Below are 24039 nucleotides of genomic sequence, written 5' to 3' on the forward strand. Positions count from 1 at the left end.
ATGCAGAGTGAAATAAGTCAAGCAGAGAGAGTCAAATATCACATGTTTCACTTACTTGTGGAGAATAAGGAATAACATGGAAGACATTGGGAGATAGAGAAGAGAAGTGAGTTGGGGGAAATCGGAGGGGGAGACAAACCATGAGACTGTGGACTCTGAGAAACAAACTGAGGGCTTTGGAGGGGACAGGGGTGGGGGGTTGGGTGAGCCTGGCGGTGGGTATTAAGGAGGGCACGTATTGCATGGAGTACTGGGTGTGGTGTATAAACAATGAATTGTGCAACACTGAAAAAAAATAAAATTAAATTAAAAAAAACCCTGTCATTGCATTGTCATATTTTAAGCTGAGGAGGATTTGCTTTCAAACTATCTCAAATACAAATTATGCGGAATGGCAGGTCCTGAGCGGCATTTTGGTTATGCCAAAACAGGTTTTGTAGAAGTTGAAAAAAATGTTTGTGTTCATAATCTTATCTTACTAAAACTGTCTGTTAGTCCAAGCTCTAAATTACATAACAAATACTACACACTACATCTCATTTAAAGAAATGCAGAAATGAGGATAATATGTGGTAAATTTATTTCCTAAATTTCTTTTTTAGTGAGTAGGTGTACATCGTACTTTTTGAAGTGAAAGTAGTTAGAGAAAAATCTAAGCTGCATTAAGACCTGATGAAACTTACTTGATATTAAATTGTCAGCTTTTACTCAAAAGATAAAAGGGAGAAATAAAGAAAGAAAAAAACATCAAATGTGCACTATGACACAGAGTCTCTTTTTGACCGAACTTTAGTTGGGTTGCCCCAGGCCCTCTTGACTAGGCCTCAGCCTATCCTGGCCAGGCCTACACAGTCCCATCTCAGCAAGAATCCTGATGAGTCAGTTTGCTAAGAAAGCCCCTACCCTTCTACCTGATCAATTTTTGATATCTGATAAAGTTCCTTATCCCCCACTTAAGAGGTCTAAGTCTTCGGTCTACCTTGAGCAAGAATCCCCCTGCTCTTAATGCCTCCTCTTAGTAATTTTGCATTCATTGATCCGCTCCCCTATCCAGCTCAGTGGCTATAAATCCCCACTGGTTCTTGTATTCAGAGTTGAACTATCTCTTTCCACAACTGTAAAAAAGATTGATTCCTTTGCAACAACTATTGTTTTGTGTAGCTGCTATGAATTCCAATTGAGGGAGTGTGAGCACAAAAGAAGCTCCTCATCAAATTCTGAAGTCCTTAGGCTCCAGAGCAAATGCAGTTTTATATACATATTAGGTGGCCATATGCTTTAAGAAAATGTCTTCTGGACCAAAACCTTCTTAATCAACAAGCCTAGTACTTCTATTCTTCCTCTAAGTTATTTTTGACTAATAAATAAATGGAAGAAGTCTGCAGGGACCTTCCAAAAATATCCTCACTGACAAAGGGACCCTTAGGAAGGCTTTTTCTTGCTTTGGATATTATGGTTTGTGCTTAATATAAGGAATTGCAGCAGCCATCTTGGGGTACTACTGAAACCAGTAAGGACAAGCAGCAAACTACCATACCCAAAGCAAAAGCCAGAAGAAGCTGGGTTCTTTACAGAAACAAAACCCCCCAAAACACAACACCTTTATTGGGATATAATTCATATACCATTAAATTCACCCATTTACAGTATACAGTTCAGTGGCTTTTAGGGTATTCACAAAGTGGTGTATTCATCACCACAGTTTTAGAATAGTTTCATTATCCTAAGAAGAAACCCTTCACCTCTCAGCCATCATACCCTAGAGCTTGAGACAAACACTAATTGACTTTCTGTCCTTATGAATTGGACACCTTTGGACATTTCATGTAAAATGATTAATACACTGTAATCTTAAATGTTTTCAATCCATGTTGTACTATGTATCAGTATTTAATTTCATTTTATTGCGAAATAATAATCCATGGTATGGATAGATCACATTTTATTTGGCCATTCTCCAATCAGTACCTTCTCTGCTTCTCTTGTTTTTAATGCATTTATCTCGTTCACCTTACACTGTTTCTTACTAATTTATCTGTGATTAATTTAACTGTGACTTCTCTTTTATCCTTTAAAATGATCTTATAAGAGGAAAGGAAAGTATAAAAGTAAAAGAGAATATGCGTTGTTTACTCACCTCTCACCCACCCTCACGAAAGAAAGGCTAAAAATCTATCTTCTGCTACCCCTTCCCTCTTGCCCATGGCTCTTCATTCAGAAACCATTTTGTCAGTCTGAAAAAATATTTTCAAATCTGGTAGTAAATATTTTCCTCCAGGAGGAGACAGCCTTCAGAGGAAGAATGGTATTCCCATACTATGATGAAAGTATATTGGACATTTTCACTCAGCCCCACACCAAAATTTTTCCATAGAAATTAATAGTTTTACTTCCAAAGAAGGTTTAGGTGAACTACTAGAAGTATTACTTTCTTATTTCTACGGATGTTTCTTTTCTTTTCTCATTTCATTAAATTTTTGTTTTCATCATGGTAAGTTGGGGGTATATCCCCCATACCCACAACCTACCTCCACTCTGGTAACCATCAGCTGCTTTGGCTATTTGAGGTCTTTTGTGGTTCCATACAAATTTTAGAACTGTTTGTTCTAGCTCTGTGCAAAATGCTGTTGGTATTTTATAGGGATTGCATTAAATCTGTGGATTCCTTTGGGTAGTTAGACATTTTAACAATATTTGTTCTTCCAACCCATGAGTATGGAATGTCCATTTCTTCTCATCATCTTGAATCTTTTTTATCAGTGTTTAACAGTTTTCAGAATATAAGTCTTTTACCTCTGTGATTACATTTATTCCTCGATATTTTATTGTTTTTGGTGCAATTATAAATAAGATTTTTTAAAATTTCACTTTCTGCTGTTTCATTATTAGTGTATAGGAGTGCAACAGATTTCCATATAGTGATTTTACAACTTTTATTCCCTTATAAATTATCTGTAGATAGAAAATCTAGCACTTCTAATACATCTAATCTTTTAACACTGAGTTTTACAAGCAGCCCATTTCACAGTAAATCAGATGGGCTACAGAACCAGAAAAGAGGGCAACCCTAATTTAATACTTAAACCAGTACAATTTACAAAAGAAACTGGGGTCCTAAACCTTCCATAAAACTTTTTGTAACAAAATATAATAATCATTCTATCGAATTCATTCTTTGTTCCTGTCTATCTATCTATCATCTACCTAAGATTCCCATTAAAGATATATTTTGTAACTGAACTGTGTGATTCTGCTCGTTGGTGAGTCACAGACAGAAACTATACCAGGACTTGTCACGCAAAAGAAGGAAATCACAGGGAATAATTTCCAAAGCCATGACTCCCAGAGCAAGGGTGAATTAGTTCCTTTTATTTAGGGTTAGGCTGATTATTTATAAAGGGGAGCCTTGTCATTACATATAGACGTAAGCGTAAGGTCATGCATGCGCCTTAAGGAAATATGCCTCTATATACATTGTATATTATGTAAATGAGGTTTGCACTCCTCCTTGGACAGATATTTTAGTATTATAAAGACATAAAGGTAATAACTATTGGTCATTTCATGGATCACTCCATGGTCCACCTAGGTGGTCTGGGCAGGCATTATTGCTTGAGGGGTAGTTTTGGTTTCCACCACCAAATGCTATGCCCATTGGGTCTTTTGCCTTAGTTAAGAGATAAGCTGGAAAAAAAGAGCTTAAGGAAAAATGTGGGATAAAGGTTGGTGGGTGTAAGTGTGTTAGTAGTAATGATCAGTAATGATCAGGTCTTAGGGTCTACCTGGTGACAATTTTACTGGGTTTACCCACAATTAAACATTAAACAATTAAAAGTTAGGAAGTAAAGCTAATAATAATATTACAGACTTCTAAAAAGTTGTTTTCATGAAAGTTGATTTCATGGAAGTTTGATCATAAAAGTCATTGATCAACACAGCTAATCTAATTCTTTTAAAATTAAATTCAATTTTCAAAATATTTTCAATTTCTTTCTCAACTCTGTCTACTGTTCCTGTCAATAAAGTAATCAAATTTGTACTACCACAGCATAAGCATGAATAAACCTTATTTGGGTGTTAAAAATTATAACACAGAATATATATAATTTTAACCAACTGAAATATATATATATATATATATATATATATATATATATATATAATATATATAATAGAATTTTAAATTCTAAATCTTCTCCATACTTGCACAGGGATGCTTAAAAATCACTAATAGGAAAAAGATACTACCTTAAACCATGAACAAATATTAAATTTATTCAGCTATCTTACTGCAGTGATGGTCAAGTGTATGTACTTTGGAGCCAGACTGTCTGGGTTCAAATCTGGCCTCCTATCATTTACAACCTGAGCCCTTGAGCAAGTCACTTAAACTGTGCTTTAGTTTCTCCATCTAAAAAAGGGGGAAAAGGTACCTAACTCCTCATGGACTGGTAGTGAGAGTTAAATGACGTAGTGCATAAAATAGATAAGGAGTAGTGCTTGGCCCATAGTATGCACTTGAAAAGTGTTAGCTTGGGATGCCTGGGTGGCTCAGTGGGTTAAGCCTCTGCCTTTGGCTCAGGTCATAATCTCATGGGATCGAGTCCCACATTGGGTTCTCTGCTTGACGGGGAGCCTGCTTCCCCTCTCTGCTTGCCTCTCTGCCTACTTGTGATCTCTCTCTCTCTGGCTCTCTGTCAAACAAATAAATAAAATCTTTTAAAAAAATAACAAAAAACAAAAGTGTTAGCTCTTATTATTGCTGTATTTCCCCAGCAAATTACAAAAACAACTTCAACCTTTACTATTTTCTTCAAAATCAGAACCCATGCCTTTTGGCCTTCAAATGTCTCACTGCCACAGAGAAAAGATAATTCATCACACGAAAATTTTTACCTTTTGTTACTTTCACTCATTCATTCCCATTTCCGTTCCTTTTATAACAGGAGAAGTATTTCTTCTTTTCTCTGGGCAAATCTCTCCATCTGTGATTCCAAACTGAACCATTCCTGTCACCTCAAAAACCTTACACTGCTCTTCCTTCTCAAATGGATATTGCTCCATCTTTATTAAATCCTTCCTTCACCCTACACTGCCTTACAGCTAACATACTATCTCTCTTCATCTAAAATGATAGCCTTATTGTTTTATTTGTACTTTTCTTTTAGTGACCATCTCCTTATCAATGGACAGGAGGCAGAATGTTTCTGGTTTAGAGTCAGAGTCCCTTTGCTATACAAAAGAACCAGCACGGGGGCGCCTGGGTGGCTCAGTGGGTTAAGCCGCTGCCTTCGGCTCAGGTCATGAACTCAGGGTCCTGGGATCGAGTCCCGCATCGGGTTCTCTGCTCAGCAGGGAGTCTGCTTCCTCCTCTCTCTCTCTGCCTGCCTCTCTGCCTACTTGTAATCTCTCTCTGTCAAATAAATAAATAAAAATCTTAAAAAAAAAAAAAAAAAAAAAAAAAAAAAAAAAAGAACCAGCACGGGACAAGGTAACAACATCCCAATCCCTCCGCAGCAAGGAATATTACAGTGGCCTCATACATCCGTGATGTATACATCACTGCATATTATAAATAGGATTCTACCGGTGTCAAGCTGCTGAGGCAAGCCAGCAAAGAGGAAATGCACCCGGTGCATAATGGAAATGTGTTTAGAGCAGTTTGCCTTAAAAAGTTTTTAAGGCATTAAAGAATGCTGTCATCCCCAAAGTGACAGGAAATTTAAAATTATGGGCTACTTTAATCATTTTCACAGAAAAGGTACTGACATTTCTCTTAAAATGGTTTTCTCTAAAAATTAGGTGTTGCAGTGTGCCAGAAAATAACTGAGGGTTGGCCAAACCACACCACTTATATCTGTCTTTTTTCCCAAGAAGAGTACTATGCTGATCCTAAATCTAAAGAATTTGTTATTTTCATCCATTGTACCTCAACAAATATTACAAAAGAATAAAAATAACAATAGAGAAGAAGAAAAGTAATTCTAATTATCTGGGATCCTTCACTAGTTGACTTTTTACTGGAAACACTGATAATTTTACCTTCAGCTCCTTGGGTTAGTGTCACCACTGTTAGCCTGGACTACCAGTGTGGCTACTCAACTGGATTCCCTGCCTACAGGCTTACTCCTTCCAGTCATTCTCCACATAGCTACAGTTCTTTTCCCAACACACAAATCCAATCATTTTACTCTATTTTACTATACCTAACTGCTCATAACCCTTAGGATAAATTATAAACTATGAAATGTGACCTTTTAAGATAGGATTACTGCTCTCTGTGATCTCTAGCCTAGTCCCAGAATTCCTCCCTGACACTTCATGCCTTAGCTATGATGACCTACTTTTGATACACTAAATATGCCATTTCTGGTTAATCTTTTTGAGTGTGCAAAAAGTATTCATCTGTCTTGACAAATACTCTATCAACACCATGCCCTCCCCTTTTCACTCCTCTCCACTCTAATTGGCTAAATCTTCCTTGTTCATTCCTTGGAATGTCTTTCCTGAGCTTCCAAGACTAGGCTAAGTGTCTTCTCCCAAGTACTCCTGCAACATCCTATTTTTAATTTAAATACTAAATATACTGTGTTGTATTTGAACATTTATTTTACTGTCCTCTCCAATGGACCACAACCACAAGTTCCTTGAGAGGGAAACACTGTACCTTGTTCACCATGCCTTCCTATCACCAAGCATGATCCTTGCTAAACAAAAGGCACTCAATAAATATCTCTTGAATAAATCAAGAAGATACATAACCAAAGAAAGGACGTCTCAATTTATTAACTGTGGTATTTCAAAAGTCCATTTATAAATTGGTTTGGGAGTACTCTGAAATACATTTTCTCATAGAAACAATATTACATGCAGTCTACAACTAGCTACTTCCTCCAGAGTCTATTTCATCTATAATGTAGATAAATTATATAATCTACAGTTACAATAGAACCTGACTATGGGATATTATCACTAATGTTTCTGGGGGAAATGTATTAAGAATTCCAACTTGGAATGAAGTTGGAATCATGAACTAATGATTTCTTGCTGCAGCCCAGAAATAGAAATATACAGTTCCAGCTTACATAGGTGGTTGAAAGCAGAGGTTCTATTAGGAAGGGAATGAAAATTGACTAAAATAGGAATTGGGGAAGCAAGAATTGGTCTTCTGCTGTCATTAATCTTTGGGCTCATGTTCCAATTTCGAGACATACAACATTTCATTTCCTTTCTTTTCTTTCAAGGATCCTAGGAATTTGGTGCCAAATTTGTTGATGATTGACATTTCTCTGACATCCAACTAGGGTTTCTCATCACCGACAAGAAATTATCTAAAAGGCTCTCATAATATACTCTTTATCCTTAAGCAAGCTTCTGTACTCAATAAGTATTAAGTACTATGAAAGCTAAGTTAAGCAAGCAAGCAAACAAACAAACAAAACCCCAGCTATTAAATCTAGGAAAAACAACAGTTGTCAAATAAAAGAAATGTAATTATAGCTCAACTGTGAAATGTTTAACAAAGTCATTATATTGTAAACAATGAGCACTGATCAAACCAAAAATTTTAACATGGGAAAATAGAGCAGGGAGAAATGTATTGCAAATATTTTCTTCCAATCTGTGTTTTACATTTTCATTTTCAAAACAATGTGTTGTGTATACTATACCTTTTAAAAAACACCATAAGTTTTAACGTTTTCAGTCCCATTTTTTCCCTTTAAAGTGTTTTTTTCATCCTATCTAAAAAAAGTCTACCCAAAGGTTGGTAATATTTTTGTTTATGTATACTATTAAAAGTTTGAAAATTAGCCAGTGCCTGGATGGCTCAGTTAGTAGAACATGTGACTCTTGATCTTAAGGTCTTAAGTCAGAGCTCCATGTTGGGCATATAGTTTACTTTAAAAAAAGAAATAGAAAAAAATCTTTAAAAAATAGTTTTATGGATCAGTTTTTAAAAAGGGTTTTATTTACTCCTTTATTTGAAGAAGAGAGAGACAGAGAAAGAAGGAGCATGAGTGGGGGAAGAGGCAGAGGGAGAGGGTGAAGCAGGCTCCCCACTGAGTAGGGAACCTGATGCAGGGCTCAATCCCAGGACCTGGGATCATGACATGGGTTGAAGGCAGACACTTAACTTTCTGAGCCAACCAGACACCCTATATAAATCAGTTTTTACATTTAAGTCTATAACCCACTTCAAGTTAATTTGAAATGGTCCGAGACCTTCCCTCCTCCTCCCACGGCTATCCAAATTGTCCAAATATTATTCTTTGAAAAGACTATGATTTCCCCATTGAGTTATCTCATCCCCTTACTTAACATCAATTGATAGGTCTATTTCTGGACTCTCTTCTCTGGTTCACTAATCTAAATGGCTATCCTAATGCCAATATCACAAAGTCTTAATTACTGTAACTTTATAGGAAGTACTTATATCATGCAGTGTGAATCTTTCAACTTTGTTCAAGATTAATTTGGCTGTAAGTCCTTCGTGCTGCTTCATGAATTTTACTGTCAGCTTGTTAGTTAATTTCTACCAAAGGCCACAGATTTTGATTAGCATTGCATTGAAAATTTACAAACACATGGCACCTTAACAACACTAAATCTTCCAATTCATTAACATGATCTATCTTGTCATTTATTTAAGTTTGCTTTATATTCTCTAGATGACGTTTTGTAGTTTTTGGTGCATACACTTTGTTGAATTTATCCCAAAGAAGGCCATGTTTATTGATGTTATTGTAAATTGTATTTTTTAAATTTCAACTTCCAATTTTTTATTGCTAGTATATAAAACTACAAATGATTTTTGTATATTGAATATGAATCCTGAGACCTTGATAAATTCACTTAATTCTAGTGGCTTGAAGTGTTCCTGGATTTTCCATGTGGACAATCATGTTGTTTCTAAATACAGACAACTGTACTTATTCCTCTTCAATCTGTGTACATCTTATTTGTTTTTCTAGCCTTATTACACAGTTATAAGAACAATATTGAACCAAATAGTGTTGAATAGAAGCGGTGAGAACAGACTCTTGTATTGTTCCTGATTTTAAGGGAACAGCCTTCCATCTTTGAGCACAGAGTATGATGTTAATTAAGTTTTTCATAAATGCCTTTTATTTGGATGATAAAGTCCCTTTCTATTCCTAGTATGCTGAGAGGTTTTATCATAAATGAATGTGGCAAGGAAACTGTTTGAGCTCTGAGGTTGAGGATAAGGGAGTACGCTACTGGCTGAGAATAGGTGGATTGGACTGCTGGCTTGATTCTCTAACCAAGTGAGGCTAGAATGGGCTCCACAATTGTCTGGATTCTCTGGTTAGGCTGACTAGATGATCAGGTTTGGTTCAGTAACAGATGGGGTTACGAATTAATTTCCTTGCCCTACAAGGCAGAAGGATGGGACTCGAAGTCTCATTGGGGACCCAAATCAGGCAAGAGTATATACTAGTCAGGTGAGGCCATCGATTTTACTGTGGAGATGAGGAAAGCCATAGGCTGACTTCTGTGATCGAATGCGACTGTAAGCAGAGTTGTTGGATGGGCTGTGCAGATACTGTATGTTCTTGTAAGGTTTCCTGGTCCGGTAGGCTGGAGGCTATATTCTGTAATGGGTGCGGCTACAAATTAGTTTCCCTGCCTGAGTGCAATGGAGAAGCAGCTATAATGGTAGTAAAGCTCTTTGTTGTCTTAAACTCAAATTGACCCATGCCCCAAATTCGCTGGCTGAACAGGTCCCTGGCTATGCCCTGCAAACTGTCAATTCTGCTTTCCTTACCCTCGGCTAGGGTGCTTCAGGGCTACATAGCTTCCAGGTGTTCTCGGCAGTCCTTGTGGTCAGATGAGGCCAGGAATTAGAGTGGGTAAGGGTAGTTAAGTCTCACCCTTGCCTCATCTGGAAGGAGTGGGGCTGTTCCGGGCAACTCTCAATTTCCCAGACAGTTTCCCTGGGAGGGTTTGGGAACTACTGTGAGCCTGAGATATGAATTAAGACCCCTGCCTGTGTTTAGCACAGGAAACTTCATGCCTAGAACTGGCTTTGCTCTGGGGACAATCAGCTTGGTTCATTTGCCTTTTGGCTTGAGAACTGCTGTGCTGCATTGCTTCCAGATGTTTTCACCAGTTCCTCTGGTCAAATGTGGCCAGAACACTTTCTCTACAGCAAATGGGACTATGACTCACTTTCTTGCCTGGGCATGGGGAAACTGAGCTATGGGGCTGGCAAAAACCCTCATATGAGACTCTGAATCAAGCAGATCTGCACCCTGCCAAGCTCCCGGGTCAGAGTATGCTACGAATGTGGTTCTGTACTCGAGAAAAGTAACCCCATGACAATAATTTGGGTGCTGCAGGTGCAAACTTGGTCTGCCAAGAGTTAAGTGCTGGTTATTGCAAGAGCCTTTTTGCTTTCTGTCACTGTCAGTTTCCCAGTGGTTGAGCCTCACAAACTCTCCTGCAATCCCCATGGGTAAAGATCAGAGTAGTGGCTCTGGCAAAGCAACCCACAATCCTGGGTGATGGGGAGGGGTGGGATGGGATGGTGGTGCTGGTGTTTCCCCATCGATTTTCTTTTCCTGCTGGAAGAGCCAGAGGCTCAGGGTGGGATCTCCCTGAGTGGTGCTACATTGGTCTGAGGACATGGCAATGAGGTCAACATGTAGCCACTACTCTTATCCTAGTAATGTAGTCTGTCTTGGTCTTTAGGATACAGGGTCATGTCTCAATTTCACCCCTGTGTTCTAGGATTCTCCTAGGAGTACTTTCTTCCTGAAGAGTCGTTAGTTATTGTTCTTATGAGGGGAACCAAAGTCAGGAACAATCTATGCTGTCATCTGAGAGATCTATAAATTTCCTATAATCATGGTAATAATCTACATTATCTGATATTACAGTTCTACTTCAGCTTTCATTTGATTATTGTTTGCATGCTTTATCTTTGTTCATCCATTTACTTTCAACTTTCAGCCTTCATACTTAAAAAGAACTTTTTGCAGATATTATGACTTATGCAATATGATAACTTCCTACCATCTACTTGATGGGTTTAGATCATTTATGTTTAATGTAATTATTGATTGAACTAGCTTAAAACTTAATATCTTGTTGTCTTCTGATTAACCCATCTGTTCTTTGTTCCTTTCCTTTCTATTCTGCATTCTTCTGGATTAATGTAGAATGTTTTCTGCTTTGGGTTACTATATTGAGTCCCCTATATGTACATTTTAAAACTTTTTATTGTGAAATACTTTTAGATATACCTGAGGTTGCAAAAATAATAGAGTTCATGCATAACCTTAACATAGCTTCCCTAATGATAATTTCCTATATAATATTGTGACCAGGAAAGTGACATTTGTATAATAATATTTTCTACCACTAAAATTCCATTGTTTTGAAAATGTTATAAATATGGTGTCATGATATATGAAAACTTTTTTGAGACTGGCTTCTTTCAATCAGAATAATGCCTTTAGATTCTTCTAATTTGGGGCGTCTGGGGGGCTCAGTGGGTTAGGCCGCTGCCTTCGGCTCAGGTCGTGGTCTCAGGGTCCTGGGATCGAGTCCCGCATTGGGCTCTCTGCTCAGCGGGGAGCCTGCTTTCCTCTCTCTCTCTCTCTGCCTGCCTCTCTGTCTACTTGTAATCTCTCTCTGTCAAATAAATGAATAAAATCTTTAAAAAAAAAGATTCTTCCAATTTACTGGGTTTATAAATAGTTCATTCCTTTTAATTTAGTATTCTATTGTATGCATATACTACAATTTAAGAACATATGGGTTATATACCAGTTTTGGCTATTATAAATAAATTCCCATAAAGGAGTCTGTGTAAACCCAAGTTTTCATTTCTCTAGGATAAATATCCAGGACATTTAGATTTTTTATGATTACATTTTATCTTCTCTATTGGCTTATAAGCTGATTGAAATAATTTTTTTATTCTGTTTTTTTTTTAATTTCTAGCATTTCCATTTTACTGTATTTAAAATACCCATATTTCTTCTGAAATTCCCACCTTTTCATGCATATTGTTTATCTTTGTTACCAGATCACATAACATTATTCATAGCTTCCTAAAAGCCCTTGTCTAATAGTTCTACAGTCTAGGTCACTTATCAATTTGGTTTTATTGATTGCTTTATCTTTTGAGAATATATTAGTTTCTTAAAGTTGCTTTTTTGTTTATTTCATAATTTCTATTATGTGCTAGAAATTATGTGTAGAAGAACAGGACAGTCTGAAATAATTGGTATTTATACACTCAGGTATTTTGTGGAGGGGATCAGGGTGATAGTGTGGGTAGGAGAGAATCTAGTCAGTACTGAGTTTTATTTAGGTTCCCTTGTATTTAAACTCTCTCTTTGTTACATTTACTCTTAGTACACTAAAAACTTTGGACTCCCCCAGCAAGAGGATGCTTCTACCTTGTGATAATGTATGTCATGCGTTCTTCTACTGCATTCTCAGCTTCCAGTAGTTCCTATATGCCTGTACTATACACAGGTGTTTCTCTCCCCCAAAGGTAGGCATAACTGGGTGATTTCTCAGTGCTAAGTTCTTGATAGGGGGCAGGGGACATCTTTGGTCTCTACAACCAATTCAATGTAAGGCAGTCTCCTTGATCCAGCTGAGACTTAAAGGTGGCACTTTTGGGGAGTTTCTCTCTCTTTCCCTGACACCACACTATGTCTATGGACAGTACTGGGCAGGACCAAAAGAATGTGAGAAGACATTTGCAAATGTCTTATCAGATAAAGGGCTTATATCCAAAATCTCTAAAGAACTTATCAAACTCACCCAAAGAACAAATAATCCAATCAAGAAACGGGCAGAAGATATAAAAAGGCATTTCTGCAAAGAAGACATCCAAATGACCAATAGACAAATGAAAAAGTGCTCCACATGACTCAGCATCAGGGAAATACAAATCAAAACCACAATGAGATACCACCTCACACCAGTCAGATTGGCTAAAATTAACACGTCAGGAAACAAAAGATGTTAGTGAGGATGTGCAGAAAGGGGAACCCTCCTACACTGTTGGTGAGAATGCAAGCTGGTGCAGCCACTCTGGAGGTTCCTCAAAAAGTGGACACAGAGCTACCCATAATCCAGCAATGCCCTACCAGGAATTTACACCAAACATACAAATGTAGTGATCTGAAGGGGCACCTGCACTCCAGTGTTCATAGCAGCAAGGTCCACAATAGCCAAACTATGGAAAGATCACAGATGTCCATTGACAGATGAATGGATAAAGAAGATGTGGTATATGTATACAACGGAATACTACTCAGCCAGTAAAAAAAAAAAAAAAAGAAATCTTGCCATTTGTGATGATGTGAATGTAACTAGAGGATATTATTCTAAGTGAAATAATTCAAGCAGAGAAAATCAATTATCATATGCTCTCACTCATATGTAGAATTTAAGAAATAAAACAGAGGATCATAGGGGAAGGTAGGAGAAAATAAAACAAGATGAAATCAGAGAGGAAGACAAACCATAAGAGACTCTTAATCATAGGAAATAAACTGAATGTGAGGGTTGCTGGAGAGGAGGGTGGTGAGGTGATGGGGTAACTGAGTGATGGACATTAAGAAGGACATTTGATGTAATGAGTACTGGGTATTATATAAGATTGATGAATCAGTGAACTCTACCTCTGAAACTGATAATACAGTATATGTTAATTAACTGAATTTAAATAGAAAAAAATAGTTATAAGTACATAAAAACACATGAAAAAACTAGAGTAAATCTAGCAAAATGTATTCAATGAAATTAGGAAACAAAACTGAGAGAAATTAGAGAAGATATTCTTTCCATGGATCAGGAAATTCAGTACTATTAAGAAGTCAATTCTTGGGGCACCTGGGTGGCTCAGTGGGTTAAAGCCTCTGCCTTCAGCTTGGGTCATGATCCCAGGGTCCTAGGATAGAGCCCCACATCAGGCTTTCTGCTCAGCAGGGAGCCTGCTTCCTCCTCTCTCTGACTGCCTCTCTGCCTACTTGTAATCTCTGTCTGTCAAATAAATAAAATCTTAAAAAAAAAAAAAAAAGAAGTCAATTCTTCCAAATGAATTTATAGATTCAATGCAATTCCAATCAAAAGTTTGCACACTTAACAAGCTAAATCTAAACAATGTATGGAAAAGCAAAGGACTTACAACAGACAAAGTAATTTTGAATAAAGTAGGAGTGAACATCATGTGATTTCAAGCTTTATTAGAAAGGTAGTTTAAAGAGATGCTTTAGTGTTGTCAGATGAGATGTATAGGTCAATGAAACAGACAAGAGTTTGGAAACAGATCAACACATATATAACCAAATGATTTTTTTTATGAAGGTGTTAAGGTGAGTCAACGAGAGAAAAATGGTTTCCATAATGAGTATCAAATGAAAATTGAAAATCCATAAGCAAACAAAAAAATATCAAAACCCACTGGAACCAAAACAAAATAACTAAATCTCTATCTTTAACTTTGTACCACATTAAAAAAAATTAACTCAAAAATAGTTCTAGACTTACTTATATAACCCAAAGATATAGCACTTTTAGAAGAAAACACAGAGAAGATCTTTGTGAACTTGGAATAAGCAAAAATTAATTAGGACTGAAATTGCAGAGAACATGAAAGAGAAAATAATAAACTGGACTGTTTCAAAGTTTAACTTCTGTTCTTTTAAAGACAATTTCAAGAAAATAAAGTAGAATATACAGGCTTGGAAGCAATATTTGGAAAGACCTATATGTTAGAGTACTTGCTTCTAAAATATATAAAGAGCTCTGGGGCACTCAAGTGCCTTGACCTGTTGAGCCTCTCACTCTTGATTTCAGCTCAGGTCATGATCTCAGAGTCATGGGATCGAGCTTCCTGTTGGGCTCCATATTCAGTGGGGAGTCTGCTTGAGATTCTCTCTCCTACTCCCTCTCTCACCGACTCCCACTCTCTTTCTTGCTAAAATAAATAAATAAATCTTTTTTAAAAAGAACTCTTATAATGCAATATAAATATGGGCTTGCTATGCACAGACTATATGATATATAACAAATATATGATGTCTATTATAGATAAAAACACATGAAAATATGCTATCACTAGACATTAGAAGAAGGCAAATTAAAAAGACAATGAAATACCAGTAAATACTGTGAAAAATTGCTAAAACTAACAAGACTGTCAATACCAAGTGCTGACAAAGATGCAGAACCACTGGGACACTCATGTTGCTACTAGGAATGGACAATGATAACTTGAAAAACAATTTGGCAGCTTTTTATAAAATTTAACCTGTTTCTTCCATATGACCCAACATTCCCACTCCCAGTTATTTACTCAAAGGAAATGAAAATCTGTCCATACAAAGACCTGTACATGAATGATTCCTATAATTATTCATAATGGCCCAAACTGGTAAGATCCCATTACCATTAACTGGTGGAGGGGAAAAAAATTGTTATATATCCAAACACTGAAACATTATTCAGAAATAAAAATGAAGAAACTAACGACATATGCAAAACATGGATCAATATTCAAAAGCTTTATGCTTTAAGCACAAGGCTATATACTCTGTGACTCCATTTTTGGAACATTCGGGAAAATGCAGAACTACAGTTGTAAAAACTGTGACTGCTGAGGTACAGAAGGCAGGGTGTGAGGGAGATAACTGCAAAGGTGCATCAGGGAAGTTTTGGGCAAATGGAAATATTCTTTATCTTGATTGTACTGGTGATTTACCCTATGTATTTGTCAAGCCTCATTAGGCTATGTATTTTAAAAGGACAAGTTTCACTGAATGTGAATTACACCTCAACATACATCACTTAAAAAATTATCTTATATAAAAAATTTCAGAATTGGAAAAGAGTAACACTCATTAGCATGTCTAAGTTCTATCACGCTAGTAAAAACAAGAACGTGTGATGAATCTACTTTATATGCACACTGAGATTTAAAAACTCTAACACCTCTAATTTGCACTTTTAGATAGAATATGAGCACATCTATCTCTGTAGGGAACTAGAATCATAATTCCAATTAAAAATGATTGACTTAAATAAAAACATTATTTGTAGCAATTATGTATCAAAAACCACAGAAAAATCTGATGACAAAGATGAATATACGTATGTCCTTTAAATGAGAACATGTAAAGCATATTATATTCCCTCATCAAAGTGTACCCATATGTTGGAAAAGACCAATATATGGACAGATATAATGGTGTCTATTATAACACTGTTTACTTTGAATATGCCTGAATTTTCCATATCAGATTTAAAAAATTAAATGGATGAGGCGCCTCGGTGGCTCAGTGGGTTAAAGGCTCTGCCTTCGGCTCAGGTCTTGATCCTGGGGTCCTGGGATCTAGCCCCGCATTGGGTTCTCTCCTCGGAAGGGAGCCTGCTTTACCCTCTCTCTCTGCCTGCATCTCTGCCTACTTGTGATCTCTGTCAAATAAATAAATAAATAAAAAGTCTTACAAAAAATTAAATGGCAAAGACACGTTACAGTATGCAAATAAGCTGCTTAAATAAAAGCATTAAAATACATTAAATAATTTTTATCAAGAGAAACGCATGTCTCAGCAATAAGTACCTTGGCAATAGCAGTTTGTTTAAACATGCGAGTAATCAACCCCATGACAGTCTCAGTAGCACCTGAATTTGGAGCTCTCATTAATTTTTCCCACTCTTCAAAGCTGGCATTCAATTCCTATGTGGGAAAAAATAACAATGCTTAGAAATATGGCATAAAGGACAGAAGAACAGGGGCCCTGGGTGGATCAATCCATTAAACATCTGACTCTTGATTTCGGCTCAGGTCATGATCTCAGGGTTATGCGATCCAGCTCCAACTTGGGGTCAGCACTCAGCAGGAAGTCTGCTTGGGATTCTTTCCCCCTCCTTTTCCCTTCCCCTCTGATCCTTCCCCACTTTGTGCTCTTTCTCTCAACTAACTAACTAAATAAAATCTTAAAAAAAAAAAGAACAATTATTGCAATAATGAATTTTGTCCTTTTGTTTTCTTTGTAAAGATATGAGAACAAATTCCCAAAGATATCAATGTATTAACTTAAAAACATCAATATGGAGAAAGGTGAGTCACATGTTCACACCAAAGGCAGAAACCAATGAAAAGCTGTGGGTGAAAGCCAAGCTCTTTGCTAACATAAATCAAGCAATTAGAGTTTTTCTTAAGGTAAAACATTTTGAAAAGTAAAAATAAAAGTTTATATACATAAAAAAGGAAACAGTGAAAATGTATATGGTAGCAAAGTATTTTCATAACAAGATACGCTTTCATTTAAATATGCATGGAGCACTAGGTGTTATATACAAACAATAAACCATGAAACACTACATCAAAAACTAATGATGTGGGGCGCCTGGGTGGCTCAGTGGGTTAAAGCCTCTGCCTTCAGCTCAGGTCATGATCCCAGAGTCCTGGGATCGAGCCCCACATCAGGCTCTCGGCTCGGCAGAGAGCCTGCTTCCTCCTCTCTCTCTGCCTGCGTCTCTGCCTACTTGTGATCTCTGTCTGTCAAATAAATAAATAAACAAAATCTTTAAAACAAACAAACAAACAAAAACTAATGATGTACTGTATGATGACTAACGACATAATAAAAACATTATAAGGTTAAAAAAAAAGAAAGAAAATCGGGGTGCCTGGGTAGCTCAGTGGGTTAAAGTCTCTGCCTTTGGCTCGAGTCATGATCCTGGGGTCCTGGGATCACCCTCCATTGGGCTCCCTGCTGAGCCTGCTTCCTCCTCTCTCTCTCTCTGCCTGCCTGCTTGTGGTCTCTGTCTGTCAAATAAATAAATAATATCTTTAAAATAAACAGGGGCACCTGGGTGGCTCAGTGGGTTAAAGCCTCTGCCTTCAGCTCAGGTCATGATCCCGGGGTCCTGGGATCGAGCCCCACATCGGACTCTCTGCTCAGCGGGGAGCCTGCTTCCCCCTCTCTCTCTGCCTGTCTCTCTGCCTACTTGTGATCTCTGTCTGTCAAATAAATAAATAAAATGAAAAATAAATAAATAAATAAATAAGCATGAGGAATATCAGCTAAATAAAAATGTAATGTAATCATACACTGACTCTTTCACTTTTCTTCCTAATGCCAGAATGGTGGATAAAGAAAATCAGATTATTCCTATTTTATCGGTAACATATTGCTCAATGGTTATAAAATGTCTACCTTAAATGTTCAAGATAAAACAATGCAATAATAAATAGTCTTTGTCAAGTCCTGTCCAGATTTAAAGAAATTTCAGAGAATATATAAGCATGTGCATGCTAAAAGTAAATGTAGATAAGGATTAGGTAAAATACAATTTGACTTTCTAATATATAGACCTTCACATCTTTCAATATGATTAGAGTTTTCCGATCTTCAAGAAGAAAGCTATATCCAAGTTATTCTAGAAGACAGCTCATATTTGAAAAAAAAAATTCTAGAGCAAGAAACATAACTTTGCTTCCTAATTATTGAGCTTTACACCCTATAGGTACTTAGAATTTTTTTTTTAAATTTTTTTTTTTTTTTAATATTTACTTGACAGACAGAGATCACAAGTAGGCAGAGAGGCAGGCAGAGAGAGAGGAAGGAAAGCAGGCTCCTGCTGAACAAAGAGCCCGATGCGGGGCTCGATCCCAGAACCCTGGGATCATGACCCGAGCCGAAAGCAGAGGCTTAACCCACTGAGCCACCCAGGTGCCCCAGGTACTTAGAATTCTTAATACTAAATCTTCATTGCAGTTGAAGTGCTTTTATTTTATATTGAGCAGAAGTATTTTTTTTAAAATCAATAGGATACTGAATCTTTTCACATTATTTGATGACCTAAAGTTAAATTTTTCATGTTCTCTTCTTGAAATGAAGTTCATATGTTCTATTAATTAACCCCATTTTAAGAAAACAGACTTTTCCTTCTATGAAATACGAATATGTGCAATGTTTCATTAAAATGACTTAAAGTAAGACTTTGAATCAAATAAGCATTCTCACCTTGGCAGCTGCTGATGGAAGATCAAAGGGAATACGCTGTCTGACTTTGGGGGGCAGCTGGGTTAAAACATCAGTCTTCAATCTTCTGATCATTATGTTACTTAATAGCTGATGAAGTTCATTCAGATTTGATGCCCCTCTACAATCCCACTGAGGCCTTCTACCAAAAAATCTGTTAATATGAAGAAAAACTATATGTAGCAAAGCTGAATGTTAAGAATAGGAAAACAATTTATCCAGTGTTTTCCTTTTAATGACAAGGAGCCGTCACACTGTTACTGCTCCTTGTCATTAACACCATACTGTTACTTCTGAATGCAAATCAGTTTCCAAAAGCTCGGCCTGAGAAAAAGTAATGAATAAGATTACACATTACTCTCACTCATAGAGAATGTTAATTGTCTAAAATACTGTTCACGGTGAGTTAATGCAAGGCTAGAATGAACTAACTTTAAGTATGACTGGAATGTTAGGTGAGCTCAGAAATGGCAATGTGCTTAACAGATCTAGCCCCAACTAGGCACTAACTGCCAAGACGAATATGTGCTGATAACTTTAAGTACGACTGGCATTTTAGGTGGGCTCAGAAATGGCAATGTGCTTAACAGATCTAGCCCCAACTAGGCACTAACTACCAAGACACCAGCTAGTCTACACCATAGCCAAACTACCTAAAATGTCTGCTATATCCTCTAAGACGAGCTATCACCCACTGAGCTGTTAAGCACAGCAGATTCATCACTTGGTTATCGCTTGGCCTTTGAAAACAATGGACAGACAGTAGGAAGATATGGTCCATATATACAATGGAGTATTACTCAGCCATCAGAAAGGATGAATACCCAACTGTTTGTATCAACATGGATGGGACTCGAGATTATGTTCAGTGAAATAAGTCAAGCAGAGAAAGTCAATTATCATATAGTTTCACTTACTTGTGGAACATGTAAGGAATAACATGGAGGACATTAGGAGAAGGAAAGGAAAGGTGAATTGGGGGATATCAGAGGGGGAGGCAAACCATGAAAGACTGTGGACTCTGAGACAGAAACTGGGTTTTAGAGGGGAAGGGGTGAGGGGATGGGTGAGCCTGTGGTGGGTATTAAGGAGGACATGTATTGCATGGAGCACAGGGTGTTATATGTAAACAGTGTATCTTGGAACACTGGAAAAATAAAGTTAAATTAAAAAAAGGAATTAAGGGGCACCTGGGTGTCTCAGTGGGTTAAATCCTCTGCCTTCGGCTCAGGTCATGATCCCAGGGTCCTGGGATCGAGCCCCGCATCAGGCTCTCTGCTCAGCGGGGAGTCTACTACCTTTCCTCTCTCTCTGCCTGCCTCTCTGCTTATTTGTGATCTCTATCTGTCAAATAAATAAATAATATCTTTAAAATAAATAAATAATTTTAAAAGGAATTAAAAAAAAAAAAGGACAGAAACCCACTATGTAAGAGAGAATGGGAAAGAAAACATGGTAAAAAATTTCAACAGATGTTTAGAAGTCAATGCTGACAGATAAGTGGTGACTGACTTGGCAAAAGAAAAGAAGCCATAATGTAAAATGCTTGCGAAAGTGAACATGTCCTAATCTAGAAGTCTGGGAATTGGAAGCAGCAAGCACTGAGAGCAGGTATAAAGACAAAGGTTGGAATCTAATGGGTCTATTGAACTTAGGCATCAAGATAGCTGGCCTCCTAACATGCCCCTATCATTGTGACAACCAAAAAACTACCCACAAAATTCCGAGTCATCTTCTAGGGGCCCGTATGATTAAAGAGCAGTGATAGAAGACAATTAAGAACAGAAAAACTCCTCGTAGGTTGTAACATGATTACTGATATTAATAAATAAACTACCCATTTTAATGGAATTTGTGTGGTATTTTAGCATAACAGTGTCAATTTGAGATATTTGAAACTTGCTAACAATTTTTTAAATTAAACATATTTGATAACAAATACACAAGAATAGTACAGACAACATTAAAAACATGCACTTAGGGGAGGCTGTGTGGCTCAGTCAGTTAAGGGTCTGCTTTCAGCTCAGGTCATGATTCTAGGACTCTAGGATTGACGTACACGTTACGTTCCCTGCTCAGTGAGGAGTCTGCTTCTCTCTCACCCTCTTTCTCTCTCTCCTCTCTTCCTTCAGCTTGTTCTGTCAGTCTCAAATAAATTTAAAAAAAATTAAGTAAATAAATAAAATCTTTAAGAAAAACGATGCACTTGCATGTAAAATTAATGAGAAAAGTTGAGTGAATAGATGGTAAAATGATAGCTACTCCTCGGTTGTGATAAAAAATAATTTCTTGTTTAAAAAAAGCTAAGTGGTGGCATTGTAAAAAAAAGATTTACTAGATTTATTTATATTTGTCATAAATTATATTACTGACAGCTGATTTCCTTTAATGTTTTATGTCTCCATATTAATATTAAAAATTCACACAGTAATAAAAATGGAAAAATAATGTGCCACTACCCAATTATGTCACCATTTTGTCCATTCACAATCATATATGTAGGTTCATTTTGACCTTCTGGTAAAAAAAATTCTAGTGTTCAGAACTACCAACGATGGGAAAAAGAGGTTGAATCTTTAGGTTTTTTGCAAATGAAATGTTTACAATTAAAATGAATTATTTCACTTATTCTCCACCTTTGCAATATATTCTATAGGACTACAACATGCTAGGTGGAAGTCTTCTGGCACAATTGTTCCCCACTGGCATGGACAGCACACAGATGTCTTCAAACAAGCCAACCACACAGGCTGCACTTGCCTCCTTCAGAGCACCAATATTTGTGCTCTGAAAGGGCATGTCTGTTTAGAAGTCAGAGCAATCTAATTTCAGATGCCACTGTACTTGTAACAGGCTTGTGATAAAAAGGTTATTTCACTTCTTACCCAGGAGAGGATGAACTACTGAGAGAAGCTTTTGTAGCCAGTTACCTCCTGGATGCTTTACCACTGGTTGATTGCAAGCCCTATGCTTGGTATGAGCCATGGTTTAGAGAAATCCTTTCTCCCAACACCCTTCTCCTTAGGCCGGAGTCAGACGGCAGGTTGCAATGACTTTTCTAAAGAGCACTGGCAGGGGACACCTGGGTGGCCTCAGTTGGTTGGGTTCTGCCTTCAGCTTGGGTCATGATCCCAAGGTCCTGGGATCACACATTGGGCCCTTGCTCAGTAGGGAGCCTGGTTTTCCCTCTGCCTGCCACTCCTCCTGCTTCTGCGCTCTCTCTCTCTCAAATAAATAAAATCTTAAAAATTTAAAAAAAAAAAATACCAAAACCCACTACTGACAGGATGGTATGCTGAACCTCCTACTTCAAGTTTGGGGTACAAAAGGGAAATGAGATGGGGAAGGAAGGCTAAAAGAAATGCCACCTATAAATGTCTGGTCTCCCCCTGCTAAATTTGATGGTAACTATATATATTTTTGGAGCAGCCTATTCTTTTATTAAAGCAGCTTTATTGAGATGTAATTCATAATACCATATATAATTCATCCATTTAAAGTATATAACTCAATGGTTTCTCATATACTCTCAGATATGTGCAACCATCACCACAATCTATGTGAGAACATTTTCAACATCTCAAGAAGGAACCCCATAATCTTTAGCTATCACTCCCATAATCACTGTCCTGCCTCTGAGTCCTAAGCAACCATTAATCTATTTCCTCTCCCAAAAGATTTTCCTAAACTTCCAAATATACAGATTCATATAGTAGATACTCTTTTGTGATTACCTCCTTTCATTTTTCTTCTTTCAGTGTTTTCAAGGTTCATCCATGCTTTTAGCATGTATTCATTCTTTTTTAAGGCCAAATAATGTTCCATTGTATGGAGAATTCACTATTATTTATCCATTTACCTGTTGATAGACATTTTGGTTGTTTCCAACTTTTGGCTTTTATAAAAACATTCTGAAAACATTCATGAACAAGTATTTGTTTGGACATATATTTTTTCATTTCTTTTGGGTATACACCTACATACTGAAAAGCTGAATTATATGGTAATACTATGTTTAATTATTTGAGGAAGGGCTCCTGAGTGGTTCAGTTGTTACGTGTCAGCCTTTGGCTCAGGTCATGTTCCCAGAATCCTGGGATTGAGCTCTGTATGGGGCTCCCTGCTGAGCAGGAAGCCTGCTTCTCCCTCTCCTCTTGCTTGTATTCCCTCTCTCGCTGTCTCTGTCAAATAAATAAATAAAATCTTTAAAAAAATATTATTTGAGGAAGTGCCAGATTGTTTTCCAAAGCAGCTTTACCAATTTACATTCCCACCAGCAGTATTCAAGGATTTCAGTTTTGCCAAAGCCTCACCAACACTTGTTATTTGACTTTTTGCTTCTAGCCATACTGTTTGATTTACATTTTCCTGATGATTAATGACGACAAGCATTCTTTTCATGTGCTTGTCAGCCATTTGCATACTTTTTTTTTGGAGAAATGTCTATGCAAATCCTTAGCCCATTTTTGAATTGGGTTGCTTATCTTTTTATTATTGAATTGTATGAGTTCTTTACACATTCTACACCTGAGTCACTTATCAAATATATGCTTTGCCTATATTTTCTACCATTTTGTGGGTTGTCTTCATTTTCTCTGGTTGGGTTGAGTCCTTTGAAGTATAGAGGTTATTAGTTTTCATAAGGTTCAATTTGTCTAGTTGGTATTTTGTTGCTTGTGGTTTCAATGTCATATTTAAGAATTTCTTGTCAAAACCAAGGGAATAAATTTACCTCTATACTTTCTTCTAATAGTTTTATAGTTTGTTTTTACAGAACCATTTTGAGTTGATTTTTGTATACAGATCAAAGCATCTGAAAATAGAGATAGACATAGCTTATGAATATATGCTCTTTTATTATCAGTTTCTATTAATTCTTTTGTTTGCTTATTCATTTCAGATGTTAAGTCCTAATATTATTTAACTTGATTTAAATACTATTAGAAGTAGACCCAACAGCATGTGATTTCATGTTGGCAAGAGTGATGCATGTTGT

At 37.0% G+C, this 24039-nt stretch overlaps 1 protein-coding gene across 10 annotated transcripts in view; it reads right to left on the bottom strand.

Annotated features, from left to right (window-relative positions):
* The window catches only part of ZRANB3 (zinc finger RANBP2-type containing 3), a 338626-nt gene that overhangs the window by 72364 nt on the left and 242223 nt on the right, over positions 1–24039 (bottom strand). For all 10 annotated transcript variants that reach the window (XM_082689300.1, XM_082689306.1, XM_082689302.1 and 7 more), the window contains 2 exons: positions 19026–19197; positions 16613–16729 (listed from right to left, as the gene is read on the bottom strand). In XM_082689300.1, the coding sequence (XP_082545426.1) occupies positions 16613–16729; positions 19026–19197 (289 nt within the window). The remainder of the gene's footprint in view (positions 1–16612; positions 16730–19025; positions 19198–24039) is intronic.

The sequence above is a fragment of the Mustela nivalis genome, assembly GCF_964662115.1.
Source record: "Mustela nivalis genome assembly, chromosome: 11".
Taxonomy (NCBI): Eukaryota; Metazoa; Chordata; class Mammalia; order Carnivora; family Mustelidae; genus Mustela; species Mustela nivalis.